The sequence below is a fragment of the Rana temporaria genome, chromosome 7 (genome assembly GCF_905171775.1).
Source record: "Rana temporaria chromosome 7, aRanTem1.1, whole genome shotgun sequence".
NCBI classification, from domain to species: domain Eukaryota; kingdom Metazoa; phylum Chordata; class Amphibia; order Anura; family Ranidae; genus Rana; species Rana temporaria.
The window spans coordinates 127,554,659-127,580,447 of record NC_053495.1 but is presented as its reverse complement, the minus strand read 5'-3'; the positions used below and the strand labels follow the sequence as shown (position 1 = coordinate 127,580,447).

At 44.9% G+C, this 25,789-nt stretch overlaps 1 protein-coding gene across 2 annotated transcripts in view; it reads left to right on the top strand.

The window, feature by feature from the left end:
• Window positions 1–13,998: 13,998 nt before the first annotated feature.
• The window catches only part of AXDND1 (axonemal dynein light chain domain containing 1), a 147,199-nt gene continuing 135,408 nt past the window's right edge, over window positions 13,999–25,789 (top strand). For both annotated transcript variants that reach the window (XM_040359958.1, XM_040359957.1), the window contains exons 1-2: window positions 13,999–14,255; window positions 22,935–23,113. In XM_040359958.1, the coding sequence (XP_040215892.1) occupies window positions 14,153–14,255; window positions 22,935–23,113 (282 nt within the window). In that variant the 5' untranslated portion in view covers window positions 13,999–14,152. The remainder of the gene's footprint in view (window positions 14,256–22,934; window positions 23,114–25,789) is intronic.

Here is a 25,789-nt window from a genome sequence, read left to right as displayed (position 1 = left end):
GCATTGCCTTCTGCCGCAGATGCTCATGGGTGGGTTTGATGATGTGGTGGGACATGCGTGTGAGGATTGCGGGGACAACCTGGTGCACGCATCTGCTCATGGTGGATTGTGACATCCCAGACACGACTCCACTTGTACGTTGGAATGATCCACTGGCAAGGAAATGCAGTGATGCCAGTACCTTGACCAGTGGCTGCACTGCATGTGAGCGTTGTGTCTGGCTGGTGATTTCATCATGCAGGGCTGTGGCTAATTCCAGGATGGCATCATGGCTGAATCTGAAGATGCGATACACCTCCGATTCCCCCATGCCAAAGACGTTCGGTATATCCTCTCCCGTGCCTGTGGACACAGTAGTGCTATGACCATGGCTGCCCCTGGCATGTTGGCATACAGATGTGTTGTCCTGCAAGTGTGGTTGCTCAGCTTGTCCGTAACGCTGCAGCTGCTCTCAGCTGACCTGTGCATGTCTGTTGCCGAGTTACACCTGCTTAATGAGGAATAACTTTAGGCCAGACGTACAACTTACGCGCACATCGCGTAGCCTACGCCGGGCGCAAGTACGTTCGCAAATCGCCGTATCTCCCTCATTTGCATATTTTAATATAAAATCAATGCGTCCAGCGTAAATATGCGCCCACGATACACCAGCGTAGGCAAGTTACGTCGGTCAGATTAAGCCTATTTTCAGGCGTATCTAGTTTTGTGGGCACGGCGCACAGATACGACGGCGCATATTTGCACTTACACGGCGTATCTCGAGATACGTCAGCGCAAGTGCTTTGTGAATCCGGGCCATTGTGGCAGCAGGCAGGTTAAATTCCCTGGTTGCATCCAGGATGCAGTGTATGGGCCAAACTCACATACCGCGTATCTATAGTCGGGCGTAGAGCATCTCATGTGCGCTACGCCGACGTAACTTAGTGAGGCAAGTACTGTATTCACAAAGCACTTGCTCCCTAAGTTACGGCGGCGTAACGTATATGGGCCGGCGTAAGCCCGCCTAATTCAAAGTAGGCTGGTAGGGGGCGTGTTGTATGGAAATTAATTGTGACCCCATGTAAATGAAGCGCCTAACGAACGGCCATATTTCAGGCGTATCTAGGTTCCTAGAGATCAATGGTGATATGATAGGTGATCAGACTCAGGGTATAAGTGCACCATACACCCAAAAAAAAGATACACCTCTAAATAGTGGATTACTCCCCCAACTGGGGTGCAGGCTTACCATGGCAGAGAAATCAATCTCTGCAAACAAACCATCAAATGATCATCCGGATATTGTCAGGATTATCTCTCAGCAGAGGTACATATAAAGCAAAAAAACAGACCAAACATAGTGTCATATTGCATAGATATACCCCAGACAAGTTAGGTGAAAAAAAACAACTGATAATGCCCGTACAATATAGCACTTGAGAATGAACTTATAAACAAAAAGGTTTCACCGCTGTCACCGCCGTCTTCCTACCCACAGGGGCCGCGTGCGTGCTGCGAGATTGGTGTGGTGTTCTTAGCTGTAGCTGGTGGTCAGTGGAATGCAGTGGAGCGCGGTGGAACGCAAGTTGTCTTCCTTGTAGCGCCGTTGTAGCCATGCCCTGACGCGTTTCGTCACTTCCGACTTCGACAGAGGGCGCCCTCTGTCGAAGTCAGAAGTGACGAAACGCGTCAGGGCGTGGCTACAATGGCGCTACAAGGAAGACAACTTGTGTTCCACCGTGCTCCACTGACCTCCAGCTACAGCTAGGAACACCACACCAATCTCACAGCACGCGCGCGGCCCCTGTGGGTAGGAAGACGGTGGTGACAGCGGTGAAACCTTTTTGTTTATAAGTTCATTCTCAAGTGCTATATTGTACGGGCATTATCAGTTGGTTTTTTTCACCTAACTTGTCTGGGGTATATCTATGCAATATCACACTATGTTTGGTCTGTTTTTTTGCTTTATATGTACCTCTGCTGAGAGATAATCCTGACAATATCCGGATGATCATTTGATGGTTTTTCAGAGATTGATTTCTCTGCCGTGGTAAGCCTGCACCCCAGTTGGGCGAGTAATCCACTATTTAGAGGTGTATCTTTTTTTGGGTGTATGGTGCACCTATCATATGACCATTGATCTCTAGGACTGCTTTTATTAGAGCTGGATATACACCAATTCACAGCGCTGTTTTATCTCTTGAACACTAGTTCACGGATTATATAGATACTTCGTTTTATTCTTTTAAACGGTTTTTGCCGTTTAATTTAAATAGCTGCTCTGAGAGCAATACCATTTTTATTACTGGTAGCCTCTCCATATCTTTTGAATAGTATACACCACTTCACTTTCACTTTGGGTAAGGTGTTACATTGTTACCTGGCACTGGAAGTGCAATATTAGGCCACATTTCTTTGCATCTTTTAACTTAGGCGGCGTATCAATAGATACGCCAGCGTAAAAGCTTTCTGAATCTGGCCCTATATATCCCCTAGGTTCAGGCTTTATGCCAGTTTATACCTCTAGGGGGAGTGCTGGGAGTCCTGCTGGAAGACTTGATGGGCCCAGCTGAATTAGGTGAGCTCATTAGGTCCTCTACAAAAACTCCCAGCATGCAGAGAGATATGCTCCAACCTGGAACCAGATCTGTGTGATTAGTCTGGGGAGTGTGATCTCTGTGCGGTGAGACCAAGCCTGTGTGGCTATTGCTAAGAGATTTAAACAGCAGGGAGTCAGGGACTGGGGCAGCACAAGGCTGTACCCAGTTGTTAGTTAGGGACACTAACGTTTATAGTGAGCAGGTCAAGTTGACCAGGATTTATTTTTGTATTTCTTTTGTTTTCTGTCATATTTTTATTTGTATATAGTTCAAATAAAACCGCACCTTTTTGTTTTCCTCCTACCACTGTCTGCTGTGCCTAGTGTTTTTGTGTGCTGAACCCTTCCAGGGGGGTCACACACACCGGCTGCCTGGCTAACCCCTCAATAAATAAATATATAGAAAATTGAGAGGCCATTTAAAAAAATAGGAAAATAGGTGGCCTCTTTTATTGATATACTTGAAGTAATTTTGGCAATGGTACTATTTGTATATTTATTTCTAGTTTCCCTCTCTGTGTTGATGACTCTGGTCGTTCGGGCGGCTTAGCGCTCCTAGTAAGCTGTGGCTAGAATTTTTCAGTGCTGATTGTATGCAAACACTTTGACTAAAAAGAGAACATTATGCAAGTGTACCTTGTGGTGTATGATATACGACATTGATATATGAATTTTGCAATGATCCTAATGTTTATATTGCAGAGTGGTCCTCCTTGAAGAAGATACTGAATTTTTATGAAACGCATTGGATTTCCCCAGCTACTGAGGCCATGAACTGTGTTGTACAGTAAATAAACCCCATTGTGTACTTAAAAGTGGGGTATGCCTGTATATGGTGTTGGGGTATAACAGTGAATAGCGGGAAATACCACTGCTTGTTGTTTGTCATTTATTACATGAGAACATGTTATGTGCAGTCAAGGTTGTATTGAGGCAATGAGCCATGATACGCACTATAGTATCTCACAAAAGTGAGTACATCCCTCACATTTTTGTAAATATTCTATTATATCTTTTCATGTGACAATACTGAAGAAATTACACTTTGCTACAATGTAAAGTAGTGAGTGTACAGCTTTTATAACAGTGGGGTAGATTCAGGTAGGGCCACGCACTGATACGGCGGCGCAACGTATCGTTTTTACGCTACGCCGCCGTAAATTACATGAGCAACGCTGTATTCACGAAGCACTTGCTCCGTAATTTGCGGCGGCGTTGCGTAAAAGGGGCCGGCGTAAGCTAAATGATCCCGTAGGGGGCGTGGATCATTTAAATTAGGCGCGTTCCCGCGCTGAACGTACTGCGCATGCTCCGTCGGGAAAATTTCCCGACGTGCATTGCGGTAAATGACGTCGCAAGGACGTCATTTGCTTCGACGTAAATGGCGTCCAGCGCCATTCATGATCGACTTACGCAAACTACGTAAATTTTGAAAATCGCGACGCGGGAACGACGTCCATACTTACCATTGGCTGCGCCTCCTAATAGCAGGAGAAGCCTTACGACGAAAGTGACTAACGCAAACGACGTAAAACACGACCGCCGGGCGCGCGTACGTTTGTGAATCGGCGTAAGTATGTAATTTGCATACTCTACGCTGACAACTACGGGAACGCCACCTAGCGGCCAGCATCAGAATGCACCCTAAGATACGATGGCATAAGAGACTTATGCCAGTCGTATCTTAGGCTACAGTCGGCGTATCTAGCTTTCTGAATACAGAAAATAGATACGCCGGCGTATCGTATGGATACGCTGGCGTGATTCTTTACTGAATCTACCCCAGTGTCTTTATAACTCACACATCCCTGAAGTTATTTGTGTATTTTTCTTTGCATCCCAAACTATTTTCCTGGCAGTTGTGGCTGAATTTTAAGTTTGTCTACCTGCCCATGGTTTGGTTTCAACAGAACCCCTCAGTTTCCACTTCTTGATTAGAGTTTAAACACTGCTGATTGGCATTCTCAATTCCTTGGATATCTTTTTATATCTTTTTACTGTTTTATACAGTTCAACTATCTTTTCCCGCAGATCCTTTGACAATTAATTTGTTTTCTCCATGAATCCAGAAATGTCAGTGCAGCACTGGATGAAAAATGCAAGGGTCAGTCAGGAGACCAGAAACTCATTGACCTTTTATACACGCACACACACACACACACGTTAAAAGAAAACGGATCACATATGAGGATGGTTACCTTTAATAGCCATTCAAACCAATTTGTGTCAACTCGTCTGCATTTTTTCAGGCCAAAATCACCAGGGTATGTAAACTTTGATCAGGGTCATTTGGGTAGTTTCTGTTGCCATTATGATTTAAAAAAGAGTAAACACAGTTGATTGGTAATTGATGACTTCTGCCAAACACTAACCATGACTGAAAGAAAAGTTGTTGCGTTATCATTCATATTCTCAGAAAAATGGCCAAGAAAATAAATCATAAATTCTGCCAGGGTATGTAAACTTATGAGCACAACGGTATATATGTGTGTGTAATATATATATATATATATATATATATATATATGCGTTTTCATTAAGTACGCCAGTCCAGAACTGAATTTTTAAGGGCCTGGTAGCCCACTTTTATTTAAAAGCACAACAAGTTCACAAAGACATCAGTAATCCTCACAGGGGGGTTCCAACATTACTGTATCTTGCTGACTCAACACTTTAACCTCCTGGCTTACATTCTTGCCATATGGCTGCTTCAGGCCTTTAGCCTAGGCCTTAGGTCTGCTCCTCAGAAGAAAAGACTTTCCTGGAGTTAAACTTACTCCTGATCAGCGCCTTGCTGCTTCTATCACCAAAGACATCTGCCTCCTGCAGACATGCATGCTCTGGCTGCACCCATGCAGCCTCTGACTCCTCTCAGAGGAATGGGAGTCCACCCGACTCCCATGCACAGACTTCCTGTCTGTTGGATGGGGCCCTGAGCCATAGTCAGGTCCCAAATAAATAGCCCAACACACAGCTGTACAATCAGCATGCCTTTCTCTCCAAAATCTGGTATAAACCAGCAATCTTTAAGATAGCACAGGGTCCCACCACCACTATATATATATATATATATATATATATATATATATTATAGTATAGACTACCCTATCCAACAAAAAAATTCCACCTGTCTTGTGTTCTGATATGACTGCAGATGGTGATCCCCTTGTAGCACTGGCGTCAATGGTGCAGGATAATGAACCTACCAGACAGGATCCAGTGAGGATCCCTGACATACCCCATCACCAGAGGCTCCTGCATATCTGAGGAGAAGCACTTTGAATTGGCTCAGGTGCTGCATTTTGTGTTGCAAAATGAAAATTATTTGGAACATCTAGAGAATCCAGTGTACCCAAGGTAGCATAGGGATGAAAGATACCATAATTTCCCCTACATTGAGACCTCTGCATTGGAAAGCTGAACACACTGACAGATATACCACATTCTGAAGACTCTTGCTGCTTGGCCCATTCTGAGAAAGAGGAGAAAAGTAATCGCTTGCGCATTGAACTGGACTTCTGTATCGATGACTAGTCGGGTCTGCTCCCAATGTTTTGCCACTTCCTATCCAGCCAAAACTTCTCAGGCTGGCCAGAATTCCCTTTTGAACTAGTAGGTGATCTGGTTTCTGAGCCAATAGCAGAATACCATCCAAGTAATGGAGACGAACCACCCCCATTCCCTCAGAGGGGCAAAAGAGAGATTAGGACCTTGGTAAAAGGTCATCAGTGCGGTGGAGAGCCCTTAAAGTAAGGCACACAAACTGGAAATGTTCATCTCGCACCGAGACTCAGTTTCTTTAAATTCAACACCGATCTCCATTCTTTATCATACAAGACACTGAGGAGAAAAAAAGCCTGTAATTCTCTGAGGTAGGACTTAGAATCATTGCCCTTTGCAGTCATATAATATTGATGTGCTAAGAGAAAAGACATCAACCTCCTGAGCGGAATGGCTACTCTGGTAGTGAAGAAATGTTCTGGAGTGTTATGTCTGAACCACCAAAGGTAACAATTTCACTGTAGAAGGCACCCAGCCACCCACAGATCCTAAAAATGGGTGTTACCACTTGTGGGCATCATCAGCCACTCTGGCCCCCACCACATTAGCCTGGGGGTCTCTCATCAACAAGACTCCTGTAGAGGATGAAGGGACCATAAAGGATCAAGGCTGTGCATCCTTTAGAAAGGTGCCCTTTCACAACTTTCTATCCGCTCATGAAGTTTCCTCACTGGTAAAAGGATCTTGAGTCCTGGAATGTAGAATGGGCCAAACTGGTAGAGAACTCACCAGAGCCCAGACTAACCACTGATTTCTTTTTGATTAGTGCTTAGCATTTGGATATACACGTGACTTTTATTCGGGACCAATAAAGAGTGTTTCACATTTCAACACTCTTTATTGGTCACGTCTATAAAACCTAAACACTGTTACATGGCAATAAAGAGCTGGCCGCAATCACCATTCATTCGCACGTCAAACTGAGGATATCCAGGGTTGAGCAACATTGAATTTCTTGGCATAGTCGCATCCAACTTCTGGACAGAGGGAAAAATGTATCATCATACAAGCACTTACAACTACCCGGTCTGAGAATGGGTTTATTGACCAAGGAATAGCCCTCTTCGTTGTCAGTGAATGCAGCACTGCATAAGGGGCACGCCGATAACAAATGGTGCTTCATCCACAAAATCCGTCAAGCAATTGAGCTCACCAAGAGCAATAAATTGTGACCTCAAGATTTTGGTTTCCAACTGTATTGTACTTAGCACAAAGTCCTGTGATCACTGGCTTACAAGTGCCCCCTGCCTCTCAACATGAATCTCTCAGATCTCCATCAATTCCTAGATTGAGGACACAGCTAATGAAACTGAATCTTGCCTAAGAAGAATAACACTCAAAATGCATAATGGTAGCGTCCACACCTTTTGCAGTAGGGTGCAGTTCTGTAATGTGTGTGTGTGTTATTGCAACGCATATTAAGTGCACATTGCAGTGTTAGGTAGAGTATAACTTTGTATAATTTTTTATGTAAAACTTTATACCACTACTCTTGAATTAATCGGGGATAATGGAAGGCAGTGTCTTAAAAACGTAAAGTTATGTTCTGATTTCAAAGACAGTCATCTGGGTCATCCCATTCCGGGTCTGCTTAACCACCCTAATGAATGACTGGACTCAGAGACTTAAAAACCTGCCTTCGTCTACCTCTGTTGAAGCCAAGTGTAAGGCAAGGGTGAATGGATTGGAAAAAAAGTGTCCTTAGCCCTCCTAACCAAGGAGGCCCTGAGCCCATCACAATCATCTTTATTTCTGGCTCTAACTGTGATACCCTTAACTCATCTGCAGGGCTTTGTCCAGAGTCCTGTCCAGTGGCTGGAGAATTCAGAGACTCATTAACTACTCACCCCTGAAGGGCCACGACTTGTTGGCTCAGAGAGTCCTTTGCTCTTAGAGAGGTCTCAATGGCAATATCCACAGACATGTTTGTCTGGTAATAGGTCCACGTTTCAGGCCAGTCTAACCCCTTTGTCACTGTTGGCACTCGGGGGAGGAGGAATGTCAACACAAACTGGTAACCTTATGCATATCCTCGGCATCCTGGGCAAGATCTGCGGGGCTGGATGAGCTGTTGTTCACACCAGACTCATCATGAAATGCAGACACTCTTTTAGCTTGACCTGAAGCGAGAGTGGGCTAGGTTGCACCAGAAGGCTAAGGCCAAGCTCATAGAAATGCACTCTTTTTTTCTCTTCTTACTTACCAAACTGATGGCCCTTACCTTACCTAAGAGTGGGCTAGGTTGCACCAGAAGATGAAGGCCACACTCATGGAAACGCACTCTTTTTTCTTTTCTTACTTACGACACTGATGGTCCTTACCTGAGCATATGGAGGTCTTGGGTATGTGGCAGAAGGTTCATATTAGAGTAAGGATGTCAGCACTGCACAGAAAGTAAAATGAAAGAGACTCAGAGAAAGAAACAGACAGATCACAGACATGTGCCCAAATCAACTCCCTCCTCCCCCTGCTTGTCTGCGGTATAAGCAAGGGAAAACAGAATATGTTTCCAATGCAAACTAGGAAGCCAAAGAGCGCAATATTTTCAACTTCAGGGCAGTAAAGTGTTTCAGAAAAAAAAACTGGCACACCCCCGCATTCCTCCAATGCTGCCCCCAACTTGGCACACGGCTTTCACATTTCCAAGGTGGCCGCCACCCACCTCGTGCATGTGGGAGCCTGGACATGGCATGTCAAAGATTGCCAACAAATAAAGCCCACAGCACAGTGCATGTGTGGACATCATAGTTGGCTCTGAGACCATAAACAGCCACAAAACCCAAACCAGATTGTGCGTGCACGCCGGTCACTGGGAATGCTACAGGTGGGGGTAAGGCAACAAAGGGAAAATGATAAGCCTAATACAGGGTACACACTATCAGCTTTTATTTTTATTTTTTTTATTCAGCCCAACAGGCTGAACAAAAAAAAAACTGAGGAGCTCGGGAGGAGCTATCTGCACTAACTAAGCAAATTTAGTACAGCGATCTCCCTGCTGAGCTATTGTGTTCTGACAGGGGCCATTGGCTGTGAGGGCTGATCAGATGTCGATCAGCAGGTGTTTTTCCAGCATGCCCGTTCAACAGGCGTCGTTAAGCCTGCTTCTGTCGGACAGGCTGCTGTACACAAGGCTGAATGTCCATGAGGCTGGGTTCACACTACTACACTACTTTCATCCTACTTTGCTCGGCTACATTGGTCCTACATTTATCCTACATTGGTCCTACATCCATCCTACTTTCATGAACAGGATACTACTTTGGTCCAACTTCAATGATATTCAATGGGCCTGAAGTAGGATCAATGTAGGACCAAAAGTAGTACAGGGAGCATTTTCAAAGTCGGACCGACTTGTGTAGGACGCTACAAGACGCTCTCATAGGGAAACATTGAACACAGAGCAAAGAAGAATGAAAGTAGTGTAGTAGTGTGAACCCAGCCTAAAGCTCAATGTTTTTACACAAACCTTCTACCCATAGAAGTGCACAGAAATTAGCATAATAATACATACACAAAGCAGATTAGCACAGTATGTATGATTATATATATATATATATATATATATATATATATATATATATATATATATATATACACACACATATACACATATACACACACACACACACACACACACAGTACAGGTGCTATAGTAAAATTTAGTTGGGGGATGAGAGAGTTACATTGCTCTCATCTGTGTTATTTTGCCAAATTGGGTTTCTGTCAGTTCTGGGCTGTCCTGTGGGTCGTTCTGTACTCTGGAGGTGTAGTTACGCCTCTGGACGACAGGTGGCGCCAGAGGGGCCCAGGCGGAGCCGCTTTTCCCCAGCAGCCAATTGGAGGAGTGTTTCCCTCGCGGGGCATGCTGGGGGAGGGTATTTCTGGGACAGACGCCATTTTCCGGGGTTCTTCGCGGGTTCCAGGTGCGGCACCCACCTTCAGGGTGTGCGCACATCACGGGTCCCACCACTATGGCCTTCCTGGCCGGGGCGCACATGCTACGCAGAGTTCCTGACTCTGGGCCCTCATGGCTCAGAGAAACTAAAGCTACAGAGGGGCCCCAGTGACTTACTGGGTCCCCACTCTACAAGAGAAGGATCCCAAGCTGGATGTGCTGTTCGGTGGGGAGTCGGTCTGAGGTGAGCCTGGAGGCAGGTGAACCAATAGGGCTTAGACGAACCATCGGGGATCTGGGTACCGAACACTGACAGATTGTATGCTGCAAACTGTCAGTCGGTGGCCCCATAATTACTGACTGAGAGGATTCACTCTACGTTCATGTTCCTGAGTACTGGGCCTGTGGCAGAGACCCTTTACTAAACCAAATTCTAGTAGAGCCGAGTCGGTGACAGAGACTTGTTCCTACTCAGCAATTCTTAGTGACTTTCTGGCTGCCAGGCCTGTGAGAGGGACCTGTCCAGGGGCGCTATACCCACTCGGGCTGGAGTGGCGACGAGACAAGCATATTCATTGGAGGCAGGACTGCTTCTAACTATCCACAGTCTGTATCTGCAAGGTTTACTCTTTCACCAATCTACTCTATCTACCTTGAGTTGACTGTTGGTCATGTTGGACCAGAAATAAAGCATTGAAAACGTCAACCAACGGTCTATTACTGCTCTCCTCACCATCATCACCCCTAGACACATCACAGAGGTAACTTAAATACGCCGATCCCAAATCTAATCAGCGGCTCTTTCGGGGGTAGCGCTACATATGTATGTGTGTGTGTGCATATGTACCAAAAGATACACACAGAGCAGTGCTACTACAATGATAATTCAATGCTATACTTAGTGCTATTTATACATGCAATAAAATTCGTATTCATACAAAAATCATAAATGTCCCATAAATTTATATAAATCTTGATAGTAGTGCTCCAGTGTTATTATCATATCACTGTGTGTCTCAATAATTCTTACACTACCACCAGTTATTTTATCTGCTCACCTCAAGGATGAGTCAGGAAGACTCAAATTAACTCTTTATTTTCACTCCCAAACATCTTTTCTTATTATCAGGGATCAGCTGTTCAATTTCTCCCTTTTACAATCTCCACTCCACCCAATGTGTCCCCCACAGACAGGGGGTTGATCTCTGGGATTACTCAGCTGTTCCTCCACTTCAGGGGACTCGGGTATCATATAGTCAAAATCACAGCCGACATAGTGCTCTCTGCTATAAAACTTTTATATAAAACCCTGCTAAAAAAGAGGACACTTACTAGATATAAAAACAAAAATGAGCTTTTTACATGTATTGAGAGCGTCCGCTTGATCACCGGCTCGGATCCTCTCCTCTGTGAAGGGATCTCTCTGTTTACATCCACACAGGAGGAGGAGGAGGAGGAGCCCGAGGGACATACACCGCTGTGTATATTCGTCCACACTGTTCTGAGGTCTGTACACTGTACTATATGTAGAAGGACATGTGCAGGAGGGGCGCTTTGGGAGGGGAGAGGGGTGTTTATACTGAGGGGGCGTCTATACTGATGGGGGTCTGCACTGAGGGGTGTCTGTACTGAAAGTGGTCTGTACTGATGAAAGGGGGTCTGTACTGAGGGAGGGGGGGTCTATATTGATGGAGGGGGTCTATAATGATGGAGGAGGGTTTGTACTGAGGGAGGGGGATATATACTGCGGGAGGGGGTCTGTAGTTAGTGGAGGGGGGTCTGTACTGAGGGGGGGGGGGACTATAGTTGGTAGAGGGGTTGACGGCAATTTTTTTTTGCACTGGGTGACACCAGCCCTAGTGACGCCACTGCTTGCACCCCCCTCAGTCTAGTGTCCCAAGTACCACATTAGTGTCCTCTCTCTTCCCCCCCCCCCACTGTGTAGTTTGAACTCTCCTACATTACACAGGTGTACAGCAGAACAAAGATTGGTATCAAAGGGCTGGATGGGGGTGGGAACTGCTGAAGTTTACTTTTCACATTAACAGGCTGGTAAATGGTTTCTAGGATTGCAACCAGTGAAGCTCTGGTGAACTCCATGCCCAAGAGGGTTAAGGCAGTGCTGGAAAAAAATGGTGGCAACACAAAATATTGACACTTTGGGCCCAATTTGGACATTTTCATTTAGGGGTGTACTCACTTTTGTTGCCAGTGGTTTAGACAGTAATGGCTGTGTGTTGAGTTATTTTGAGGGGACAGCAAATTTACACTGTTATACAAGCTGTACACTCACTACTTTACATTGTAGCAAGGTGTAATTTCTTCAGTGTTGTCACATAAAAAGATATAATAAAATATTTACAAAAATGTTAGGGGTGTACCTACTTTTGTGAGATACTGTATGTTTTTCAATGGCCTGAATGAATTTATATTCTGGCCAATAGAATGCATTTGTAGTCATCAGAGTCTTCAAGTAAGAAATGCGATAACCCTGACAACCAAGGCCTGAGGTGTGCCTTGGCCAAGCTGGTCAGTATGCCTGAAAGAGGGCATACCCAGAATGTAAGAATAAGAAAAACGTATGATGAGTATAAGTATATGAAAGCTGTGGGAAACCTGAAAGTGACGCTGATACTAAACCCGACAGGGGAGGAGGATTATGTACCCTCAGACTGCTCCCACAAACCTAGCCTCCGGTAAATGCGATAACCCTAACAACCAAGGCCTGAGGTGTGACTTGGCCTAGCTGGTCAGTATGCCTGAAAGAGGCACATGTTTAGGTGAAGAAGAATAGGTAACAATATGTCAAGTAGAGTAGCGTGCGCCTGGATGGCAACAGTATCTGTATCTGATGAGTATCCACTATGACAGGAGAAACCCATCAACACATGACTTGAGATGGAAGGCACCCCCTATATAACCTGCGAAGCAGCCCAGAACTAAATGTCCCGTAAAGATTGGATTGAGCCTGATGCCCGAGGCAACCCAGACATGAAAATGAACTGCTTGTAATGAGAAGATACGTGGGGGAAAGATAGCAAGGGCTGGCCCGAGGAGCCCCTGCAAAACGATGGCCGAGAAGGTCGAAATACTTCAAACGGACACCAGTGAAGAAGTAGCTCTGGGAACATCCCCCAGCCCCTTTTCCTGGGAAAGTGAGAGGGTGAGTTGCAAAAAAAAAAAAAGGAACGCTGGCAGGTGTCTGAAGTGCTGGATATGTTGGAGTGGCGGATAAGGCCAATGCGCTAAGGCAATAAGCATTGTTAAACATGGAAAACCAGGCCAGACACACATAACACTGGTCATGTAAATGCACATACAGCATTACAGGCTTTTTTTCTGCCACAGAAAAAAATCTGGCATATTTGGGGTGTAAATACATACACCTGTGTGCATGAGGCCTTATAGAAGCATTTTTTGTTGTTTGCTTGACTTTTATGGGTGTTTTGTTTATACAAGAGAACAATGCACAGAGAACAACAGGGATATGAAACAATAGGCACACATTACTGTTACAAACCTCTCTCTCCCCCCTCTTTTTTTTTTTTTTCAGTTGGGAAGTGAACTATTTAAAATACCCTGAGGCTTTACTTCCTATTGTTTCCTAAACATTGTCATACTCTTCTAAAGCCGGATAAACACTATACAATTTTTTCTTTCGATTTTTTTACTTTAGATTTACCAAAACCATATAATATGAGGTCAAACCTAAACACGTTCAATGTGTGTGCAATCAGGAAGGCCTTTGTACTACACTTTCCTCACATGTGTAAAGAAATCATGAGCTTTTTTTTTTTTTTTTTTTTCACAAAAAACTTTACTTGGAGACTAACCAGAGCTCAGCACATGATTCCACACAGGCAGATCTTGGCAATGCTCAGTGTGTTATTTGTGTCGGTCACTAGGGGAACAAGGCGGGCCGCTGTCATGGAGACAGCTAAGGCATTCTTCCACAATGATTAGAAGTTACACTAGTTAGGAAGGGAGTGACATGGGACTTTTCTCATCACCTTGTGTGTATTTCTGGCTGTCCGGAGGTCTTTGTATGCACAGATTGGGAGGTGTGTGAATGCAGAGTTTAGTGTGTCACCACATCACAGCCAAATAAAGAGTGCAACATGTCAGTGATTGAGTTCCCTTCACCACCTATGGGTCCCAAGTCCTCAGGAAGGAGAGTGGTCAGCAGTGGCTCCCTTCTAACAATTGGAGAACACAGCACTGGTAAGGACAGATACTTGTATCATCATCATTATATGGGTGACGCTCGGCGACACAATGCTTTACTAATGTCTGCACACAATCCAATATTTCACACAATATGTATCTTTCTTTATCCACCTTTTACCTAATTTAGTTTACTAGCCATTGCCTTGTCTTATTAATTGATCTTTCATGTTAACCCTTTCATGACTAAGCCTATTTCTGACAGTTGGTGTTTTACAAGTTAAAATCCGTATTTTTTGCTAGAAAATTACTTAGAACCCCCAAACAATATATTTTATATATATATATATATATATATATATATATATATATATATATATATATATATATATATTTTAGCAGAGAATCTAGAGAATAAAATGGCGATTGCTGCAAAATTTTATGTAACACGGTATTTGTGCAGTGGTGTTTTAAACTCAACGTTTTGGTAAAAATGTACTTTCATGAATTAAAAAAAAAAATGAAAAGGTAAAGTTTGCCCAATTTTTTTGCATAATGTGAAAGATGATGTTACGCCAATAGTAAATAGATACCAAACGTGTCACGCTTTATAAATGCACGTGCTCGTGGAATGGCGACAAACTACAGTACCTAAAACTCTCCATAGGCAACGCTTTAAACTTCTTTTTTTTACAGTTACCAGGTTAGAGTTACAGAGGAGGTCTAGTGCTAGAATTATTGCTCTCGCTCTGACGATCACGGCGATACCTAACATGTGTGATTTAAACACCGTTTTCATATGCCGGCGCGACTTCCGTATGCGTTTTCTTTGTTGCACGAGCTCTCAGGGAGAGGGGGTGCTTTAAAATAAATAAAAATGTCTTAATTTTATTTTATAATATTAAATTGTGTTTTTTTTTTTTCCCTTGTGACAGTAAAAGGTTGTGACAGGTACTCTTTGCGGAGGGATCGGGGGTCTAAAAGACCCCCGATCCCTCCTTTGCACTTCAAAGTATCCAGATCGACAAAAACTGCGATTCTAAATACTGTGTACTTTTTTAAATCCAGCGCCATTTGGCAGCCGAGTAAACCGGAAGTGACGTCATGACCCTGCTTTCGTGTTTACATTGCGGAGACTGAATCAAAGCCGTTTACGGTATAACCCCCGAAAGCTGAGGACGCATATATCCGTACGCTTGGCGGGAAAGGGTTAATAATATGTAAAAATAATACATCGTTTGACAGGTAGTGCCGTTTTTGCAGATAGATCCGCCCCGTGAACCTCCGCTTGCTCAGCAGGGGTCGCTCCGTTGATCTACGCTGAGCCGGCGGATGACGGGGCGGTCCCTGCACACTGTGCAGGGACCGCCCTGTCTTTTCTCCGCTCTCCCCTATGGGGGGGATCGGATGAACATGGACCGTCTGTCCGTGGTTCACCCGATCCGATAGACGGATGGAAAAGTAGGTTTTTCCTCCGTCACACTTTGGCGGGTCGGATGTCAGCGGGCATGTCACCGCTGACATCCATGGCTCCATAGAGGAGCACGGAGCGCCTGTTCAGGTCCACCTAAAAAACTGGCAGGCGGACCTGAACGGTCCGCCCGTGTAAAAGAACCTTAAAGCCTCATACACATGATTGGATTTTCTGTGGACAAAGCGTAGGACTTTTGTCCAAAGGGCGTTGGCCAGGAACTTGTCTTGCATACAAACGGCAAAGAATTATCGGCCAACAACCACAAAACTATGTGGTTTTTCAGCTCTTTAGCGCCACCCTTTGGGCACCTTCGGCTAATGTTGTGTTATGGTTAGCATTGCTTCTGAGCATGCGTGTTTGTACTTTGGAGTTTTGTCCGACCAGACTTGTGTACATGCGATCGGATTATCTGACAACACACATTTGTTGGCAGACAATTTTAAAGCATGCTATCCCACATTTGTTGGTAGAAAATCTGACAACAATTGTCCGATTGAGCATACAAATGGTCGGATCTTCCGACAACAGCCTGTCATTACACAATTCCCGTCAGATAATCCGATCGTGTGTATGGGGCTTAAGGGTCACTATAAATGTTACAATTTTACCATATAATCTCTGTACAATCAACTTTAGATCTACCAAAACTTTGTAACATAAATGCCTCCCTAAACTATCCAATCAGACAAGCCCTTGCAATACATAGTGGTTGGTAGATTGTACAACCAGATTGTAATGTGTATTAAGACCTTAAAGCAATTTGTAAAGTCTTTTGTGTTGTTTTTTTTTTTCTATAAAAATAAATAACAAACAGGTTATATTTTCCTCCTCTATGCAGTGGTTTTGCAGAGCAGCCCTGATCTTCCTCTTCTCGGGTCCCTCTTTGGTGCTCCTGGCCCCTGCCTCCTGTTGAGTGCCCTGGCTCCTCCCTCCTGTTGAGTGCCCCCACAACAAGCAGCTTGCTATGGGGGCACCCAAACTGAGAGCAGCTCCCTGCGTCTATACAGACACGGAGCTGTGGCTCGGCCCCGCCCCCTCTCTCTCCTCATTGGCTAACTGATTGACAGAAGCGGGGGGACAATGGCGCCGCTGCTGTGTCTCAGCCACATTTACATGGAAGCTTTGGCTGAAATGGCGCTGCCTTCTGAGGCATAATCAAAAAAATGTTTTGTCTGTGCATGAGGCCTAAATATACACTCACCAGCCACTATTAGGTTCACCTTGCTAGTACTGGGTTGGACCCCCCTTTGCCTTCAGAACTGCCTTAATTCTTCGTAGCGTCTGGGTAGATTCAACAAGGCGTTGGAAACCTTCCTCAGAGATTTTGGTCCATAGTGACATGATGGCATCACACAGTTGCTACAGATTTGTCGGCTGCACATCCATGATGCGAATCTCCCCTTCCACCACATCCTAAAGATGCTCTATTGGATTGCGATCTGGTGCCTTTGGAGGCCATTGGAGTACAGTAAACTCATTGTCATGTTCAAGAAACCAGTGGTGAGATGATCTGAGCTTTGTGACATGGTGCATTATCCTGCTGGAAGAAGCCATCAGAAGATGGGAACACTGTAGTCATAAAGGGATAGACATGGTCAGCAACAATACTCAGGTAAACAGTGGTGTTTAAACAATGCGCAATTGGTACTAAGGGGCTCAAAGTGTGCCAATAAAATATCCCCCATGTCATTGCATCACCACCACCAGCCTTAACCGTTGATACAAGGCAGGAAGGATCCATGCTTTTATGTTGTTTACACCAAAATCTGTCCCTACCACCTAAATGTCGAAGCTGAAATCGAGACTCATCAGACCAGGCAACGTTTTTCCAATCTGCTATTGTCCAATTTTGGTGAGCCTGTGCAAATTGTAGCCTCAGGGGTAGATTCAGGCATGAGATACGACGGCGTATCTCCAGATACGCCGTCGTATCTCTGAGTGTGCGGCGTCGTATCTATGCGCCTGATTGTTAGAATCAGTTACGCATAGATTTGACTAAGATCCGACCGGCGTAAGTCTCTTACGCCGTCGTATCTTAGTTGCAATTTTACGCTGGCCGATAGGTGGCGCTTCCGTATATTTACGCAAGGAATATGCAAATTAGGTAGATACGCCGATTCAGAAACGTCCGCCCGGCGCATTTTGTTACGTCATTTACATTAGGCTTTTTCCGGCGTAAAGTTACCCCTGCTATATAAGGCGTATCCTATGTTAAGTATGGACGTCGTTCCCGCGTCAAATTTTGAAAATTTTACGTTGTTTGCGTAAGTCGTCCGTGAATGGGGCTGTGCGTAATTTACTTTAACGTTGAAAGCATTGGCTTTTTGCAGGTTAATTTGGAGCATGCGCACTGGGTTACTTTCACGAACGGCGCATGCGCCGTTAGTCAAAAACGTCATTTACATGGGGTCATGTTTTATTTACATAAAACACGCCCACCTCTTCACAATTTGAATTAGGCGCGCTTACGCCGGCAGATTTACGCTATGCCGCCGTAACTTAGGGCGCAGGTTCTTGGTGAATACAGAACCTGCCTCACTAAGTTACGGCGGCATAGCGTATTTGAGATATGCTACGCCCGCATAAAAATAAGCCATTCTACCTGAATCTACCCCTCTGTTCTTAGCTGACAGGAGTGGCACCCAGTTTAGCCTTCTGCTGCTGCAGCCCATCTGCTTAAAGGTTCGATGCGTTGTGCGTTTAGAGATGGTATTCTGCATACCTTGGTTGAAACGAGTGGTTATTTGAGTTACTGTTGCGTTTCTATCATCTTAAACCAGTCTGCCTATTTTCCTCTGACATCAACAAGGCGTTTTTGTCCACACAACTGCCGCTCACTGGATATTTTCTCTTTTTCGGACCATTCTCTGTAAACCCTAGAGATGGTTGTGCGTGAAAATCCAAGTAGATCAACAGTTTTTGAAATGCCTAAATGCATTGAGTTGCTGCCTGTGATTGGTTGACTAGCAATTTGTGTTACTGAGCAATTGAACAGATAATAAACCTAATAAAGTGGCCGGTAAGTGTATATGTACAGTATTTAGAGGTTTGGACATTATATACTGTACAAGTTGCCTTCTTTTTATTGCTCTAATAGCATGGCATACGGTATGTGCTTTTTTTTTTTATACCCAATTCCCTTCCTGGTGTGTGTTCGCTCGGTAGCGGGGTGTGTGACCCCTTGGATGGGTTCACCACACACTGAATTTATACAGACTGGCAGTCAAAGACGGTTGAAAACAAAGTTTCTGGTTTATTTTTCCATCTTGCTGGAAAACAATTGCAAGCATCCAAACAGCATAAACAAAATCAAACATAAAGTAAATCCTAGCCACTCTGGGCGTCTACCTTCCACACATGAACCTAACTATGAAGTCTAACACAGCCTACCGCTGGATAGACAGTGCTGCTCATACAGCACAAACAATAGTCTTTGGATTTTTATCACACACAAAAAAGCAATGGTCTCCTCACCTCATCAGGCACTGCTCTCCTACTCACACAGCCTTAGGAGTGATGCAGAAACCAAGTGGTAACCCTCTGGCTACTTATAAAGGCCTTGATTGCTTCATTCTGAACAGCTGAAGTTTTGTAACGGCCTCTAGCCTTCCTCTGGCTACGTTTGTAGCCGACGCCCGATAATAATCTGTGTATCGTCTAAACAAGGCAGAAATGTATGTCCCATCAGTGACAACACCCACAGATTTACCTGACTTCCTGTCACTATATATATATATATATATATATATATATATATATACACACACACACACACACACACACACACACACATATATATATTTTTTCCAGGTAAAAATTATTTTACACACCTTTTCCTTAGTCCAAACAAAGATTTTATGAATGAAAGGACTCATGCACCCTGAACATAACAAATACTGCTTATACACACACATTTGGCATTTTTTTCTTTCAGCCTGTAGAAGCAACTCTATGTTGGCCTAGGTGTCCATGCACATTTGGGCATTTACAGGCATATTTGAAGAGGAGAATCTACATTTACAGGCAGAAAAAAATCATGACATGCATAAACATGGCAATTTGGCAAAGCAAGGTGTTTTTAAGTGTAAATGGATTATAGTGAAAAATGTCCAGAGAGGAATGTTTTGGGGAAAAAAAAATCCTGTAAATAAGTGTGTACTACAAGCCATTATGAGCATTTTTTTTGACAGGGGTTCTGTCAGGCGCTTCGTCTGCATGAACCCCTAAAATGATTGTAAAGCTACTTGTTTATTTTAATAAAAATAAAAAATGTTGTACATACCTGCTCTGTGCTAAGTTATTGCACAGTGCGGCCCTGAACATCCTCTTCTGGGGTCCCCCACTGGCGATGTTGGCTCCTCCACTTCTCCAAGTGCCCCATAGCAAGCCGTTTGTTATAGGGTACTCATGCAGGCGCACTCCCGAGTCAGTGTGGCTTGGCCCCGCCCCCTGTACTTCACTCACAGCATTTGACTGACAGCAGCAGGAGCCAATGGTAAAGTAAATCCTGTGAAAACAGGAAGAAAGAGCGGGGCTGCCAGTGTCCTGTGGAGAAATGCCCGGGTGGAACTGTGCATGCGCCACGAAAGCACAGTACGGAGCCCCAGAACAGCTGAGTTTATGATCAGCTATTGTCTCGCATTGCCAAGGCACGTTCATGTAGCTGAGGGGCGGCTACTTACATGAAGGGGGTGGATTTTTCAATGAAGGCCAGTGCTGGGGGTGGAATTTTTATCGATGACCAAACAAAGCTGCAAAGGAAATGTTTATCTACTAGTCTTTCTGGACGCTTGCGGGGCGTGTTTAGTCAATTGAAGGGCATCTTTTTCCATATTAGATAAAGATTTATTTTGCAGTTTTGTTTGGCCATCGATAAAAATTCCGCCCCCAACACTGCCCATCATTTAAATAACCTTCCACTTCATGTATCTATCCACCCCTCACCTACATGAACATGCCTCGGCAACGCGACTCAACAGCTGATCGTCAACTTGGCTCCATGCTGCGCATGCGCAGTTCCACCTGGGTACTATTCGATAGCCGGGCACTTCTCGATAGAACACCGGCAGGAACAGCATTGGATTGAGAGTAGTGTCAGGTAAGTGTTTAGTGGGGGGAGGCACACTTAGTGGAGGGTTTTTTACCGTAATGCAGAGATTGCATTAGGGTAAAAACCTTCTGCCTTTAGAACCACTTTAAAGGGGTTGTAAAGGTTTGTTTTTTATTTTCTAAATAGGTTCCTTTAACCACTTGCTTACTGGGCACATAAACCCCCTTCGTGCACAGGCGAAATTTCAGCTTCCGGCACTGCGTCGCTTTAACTGACATTTGCGCGGTCGTGCGACGTCGCTCCCAAACAAAATTGACGTCCTTTTTTCCCCACAAATAGAGCTTTATTTTGGTGGTATTTGATCACCTTTGCGGTTTTTATTTTTTGCGCTATAAACAAAAAAAGAGCGACAATTTAAAACAAATATATATATTTTTTACTTGTTGCTATAATAAATATCCCAATTTAAAAAAAAAAAAACTATTTTTTTTTCTCAGTTAAGGCCGATACGTATTTTTCGACGTATTTTTGTAAAAAAAAATCGCAATAAGCGACTGGTTTGCGCAAAAGTTATAGCGCTTACAAAATGGGGAACAGAATTATGATTTTTTTTTTTTTACTAGTAATGGCGGCGATTTGCGATTTTTATTGGGACTGCGATATTGCGGCGGACATATCGGAAACTTTTGACACAAATTTGTGACATTCACATTTATACAGCGATCAGTGCTATAAAAATGCACTAATTACTGTATAAATGTGACTGGCAGGGAAGGGGTTAACACTAGGGGGTGAGGAAGGGGTTAAATGTGTAACCTGGGTGTGTTCTAACTGTGTGGGGAGAGGGGGGTGACTGGGGGAGGTGACCGATGCTGTGTCTCTATGTACAAGGGACACAGATCGGTCTCCTCTCCTCTGACAGCATGTGGAGCTCTGTGTTTACACACAGAGCTCCACGTCCCTGCTGTGTTCCTGCCGATCGCGTGTACCCGGCGGACATCGCGGCCGCCAGGTACACGCATCGGCTCTTCAGCGATGCGCCGGGACAGTGTATACCCGCTGCGTGCCCCCCAGTGGCGCGCGCGGGTAATGCACTTTAAATGACGTCCAAAGACGTCCACTTGGCACTTGAGAGCCGCGATGTGGACGTCTTTTGTCTATAGCGCGGGTCTCAAGGTGTTAAGGACCGCCTCCTGCAGATATACGTCGGCAGAATAGCACGGCTGGGCACAAGCACGTACCTGTATGTCCTCTTTAAGTGCCCAGCCGTGGGTTGCGGGCGAGCGCCTGCGACCCGGTCCAAAGCTCCGCGGGACCCGCGGACGCGATCACCGCTGGAGTCCCTGCGATTGGTCCCCGGAGCTGAAGAACGTTCTTCACTGTGGCGCTGTCATTGATCGCGTGTTCCCTGATATAGGGAAACACAATCAATGACATCACACGTCCAGCCCCGCCCCCCTACAGTTAGAAACACAGATGAGGTCACACTTAACCCCTTCAGCGCCCCCTAGTGGTTAACTCCCAAACTGCAATTGTCATTTCCACAGTAAACAATGCATTTTTAATGCATTTTTTGCTGTAAAAATTACAATGGTCCCAAAAATGGGTCAAAATTGTCCGATGTGTCCGCCATAATGTCGCAGTCACGAAAAAAATCGCTGATCGCCGCCATTAGTAGTAAAAAAAAAAAAAAATTATAAAAATGCAATAAAACTATCCCCTATTTTGTAAACGCTATAAATTTTGCGCAAACCAATCGATAAACGCTTATTTAGATTTTTTTTTACCAAAAATAGGTAGAGGAATACCTATCGGCCTAAACTGAGGACATTTTTTTTTTTATATATATATTTTTGGGGGATATTTATTATAGCAAAAAGTAAAAAATATTGAATTTTTTTCAAAATGGTCGCTCTATTTTTGTTTATAGCGCAAAAAATAAAACCCGCAGAGGTGATCAAATACCACCAAAAGAAAGCTCTGTTTGTGGGGAAAAAAAGGACAGGTACTCCCACTATTTCCTCTTCCTTTCAGAGTAAAGAAAGCAGCCTGTGTCAGAGAGGCAGAGGGTACACTATATTTTATATCATGTACTAAAGGTAGATAGGAATTTTTGGACTGATTTAGAGACATTTACAGTATATAATCTTTATCTGCATGCAAGCTATAACTTAAATCTTTGAAATATTAAGTTTGCTATGTTTTTCCTTAGACTTGCTGACTGTTCAAGAAAGGAATAATAGTTTGGAACTATCCCATCAACTTTCTACACATGAACAGATAGACTTTATCCCAGATGAAATTCTTCATGTGCTCACTTCCACTGCTAGATATGATGAAAAGGCTGAGCTGGGTCATGTCAAGAAAAGCAAGCTTATTAAAGAGGGAAAGGTATGTACAGTGTTCCATTATGTAAGTCTAAGAAAGTCCTGTCTCCGGCCAAAAAAAAGTTTCCCCATGCAGTGTTGCTGGACCTGCACTGCACGGGTTAAAGGGGTTGTAAAGGCAGAAGGTCTTTCATCTTAATTAATTAAGATAAAAAGGCTCCTGTGTGCAGCAGCCCCCCTAATATTTACCTCAGCTCAATCTCTATCCAGCGATGTCCATAACGGTCTCGGTCGTCCAGGACTCCTCTCTTCATTGATTGAGACAGCATTGACACCATTGGCTCCCGCTGCTGTCAATCAAAGTTAGTTAGCTTATAAGAGAGAGATGACGGGGCGAACCATAGATACACGCTGCAGCTCGGCTCGGGTGCCTCCATAGCAAGCTGCTTGCTGTGGGGGCACTCAAAGAGAGGGAGGGGTCAAGAGAGCCGAAGAGGGTCCCGAGAAGAGGAGGATGTGGGCTGCTCTGTGCAAAACCAACTGTACAGGGCAGGTACTGTTATGTTATATGACATGTCTGACATGTCTGTTATTTTAATTGAAAAAAAAAAAAAAACAAGACTTTAACCACTTGCCGCCCGCCAATGACAGATTGACGGCGGCAAAGTGGTTGTAGAATCCTGACTGGACGTCATATGACGTCCTCAGGATTCTGAGCCGCTGCGCGCCCCCGGGGGCGCGCATCGCGGCGATCGTTGTTGCAGGGTGTCAGTCTGACACCCCGCAACACCGATCAAGGTAAAGAGTCTCTCACGGAGACTCTTTACCACGTGATCAGCCGTGTCCAACCACGGCTGATCACGATGTAAACAGGACAGACGCGAGTAGAGGAGAGCCGATCGGCGGCTCTCCTGACAGGGGGGGTTCACGCTGATTGTTTATCAGCGCAGCCCCCCCTCGGATCGCCACATGGACCACCAGGGAAGCCCACCCTGGACCACCAGGGAAGGGCAACAAAAAAAAAGGGGACAAAAAAAGTCGCCCATGAGTGCCCATCTGTGCCGCCCATGAGTGCCCATCTGTGCCGCCCATGAGTGCCCATCAGTGCGGCCCATGAGTGCCCATCAGTGCGGCCCATGAGTGCCCATCAGTGCCGCCTATGTGTGCCCATCAGTGCCGCCTATGTGTGCCCATCAGTGCCGCATACCAGCGCCGCCAATCAGTGCCACCTCATCTGTGCCCGTCAGTACTACCTCATCGATGTCCATCAGTGCCATCACATCTGTGCCCATCAGTGCCGCCATATCAGTGCCCATAATTGAAAGAGAAAACATACTTATTTACAAAAAAATTTACAGAAAAAAATAAAAACGTAATTTTTTTTCAAAATTTTCAGTCTTTTTTTAGTTGTTGCGCAAAAAAAAAAATCGCAGAGGTGATCAAATACCACCAAAAGAAAGCTCTATTTGTGGGGAAAAAAGGACGCCAATTTTGTTTGGGTACAGTGTAGCATGATCGCGCAATTGCCATTCAAAGTGCGACATGGCTGAAAGCTGAAAATTGGCTTGGGCGGGAAGGTGCGTAAGTGCCCTGTATGGAAGTGGTTAACAATCACTCGTTTTTGTCTAGGGGAGAGGAGAAGGGAGATATACTTAATTTTCCAATCCTCCCAGCACAAGACCGGTCCGGCACCCCTGTGCTCCAGTTGTCTTGAGTTGTGAACTGTTCCTGACGTCATTAAGCCTAGACTAGGCTCCATAGATCAGGAACAGTCCAACACTTGACTGGTGGAGAGTCGTTTTTTTTTAGCTAGAGTTGGGCTTTAATGTAAACTGATTACTATATAAATTGGGACTGTGAGGACAAAATTCATATGCAGAGGTTAATTTCAGCGAAAAACGCATGCTAAAAAGTCAGTTAGATCCAGGGCTGGACTGGGACAAAAATTTGGTCCTGGACCACTTTGACAGGTCTCTCCAATGGTGGCCGGACAACTCCCGCACCCCCCCCCCCCCGGCCACCCAAGCCCCCTCTCCCCCTTTCACTAGCCACTAGCTCTTGTACTTTATTAGAGTAGAACGGCTGGTACTGGTACTCTTATAGGCAGTACTAGTGGGGAAGCTAGACATTATTTCACCCGGGGCAAAGAATCAGTTTGATGCCCCCCCTTATGGGACAAGATTAGGTAGGAGTGAGATACTCCCAGGCCATAGCTGTTGAGTCAGCTGTCCCCTCCCCCATGCTCCTCTGTCGCCCCCCCTGCTCCTCTGGTCCTCCCCCTGCTCCTCTGGTCCTCCTCCTGCTCCTCTGGTCCCCCCCCAGGTGAGCGCTGCGGGGAGGCAGAGGAGGTGAGCGCTGCTGGAAGGGAGAGACAGAGGAGCGGAGGGGGGTGGCGGTCCGCTGTCACTGAAGCCAGCCCACTGAGCCGTCAGCCCACCGGGAAACTCCCTGTAGTGCCAATGGCCAGTCCATCCCTGGTTAGATCTAAATGGACAGATGAAGCTATGTGCTAATCTTAATGCCCTGTACACACGATCGTTTCACCTGATGAAAACGGGCCGATGGACCGTTTTCATCGGACGAACCGATCGTGTGCGGGCCCCATCAGTTTTTTTTTCCTATCGGTGAAAAAAATAGAACCTGTTTTAAATTTTTTGTATGGTTAAAAAACCGATAGAAAAAAACGATCGTCTGTAGGGAAATCCATCGGTCAAAAATCCACGCATGCTCAGAATCAAGT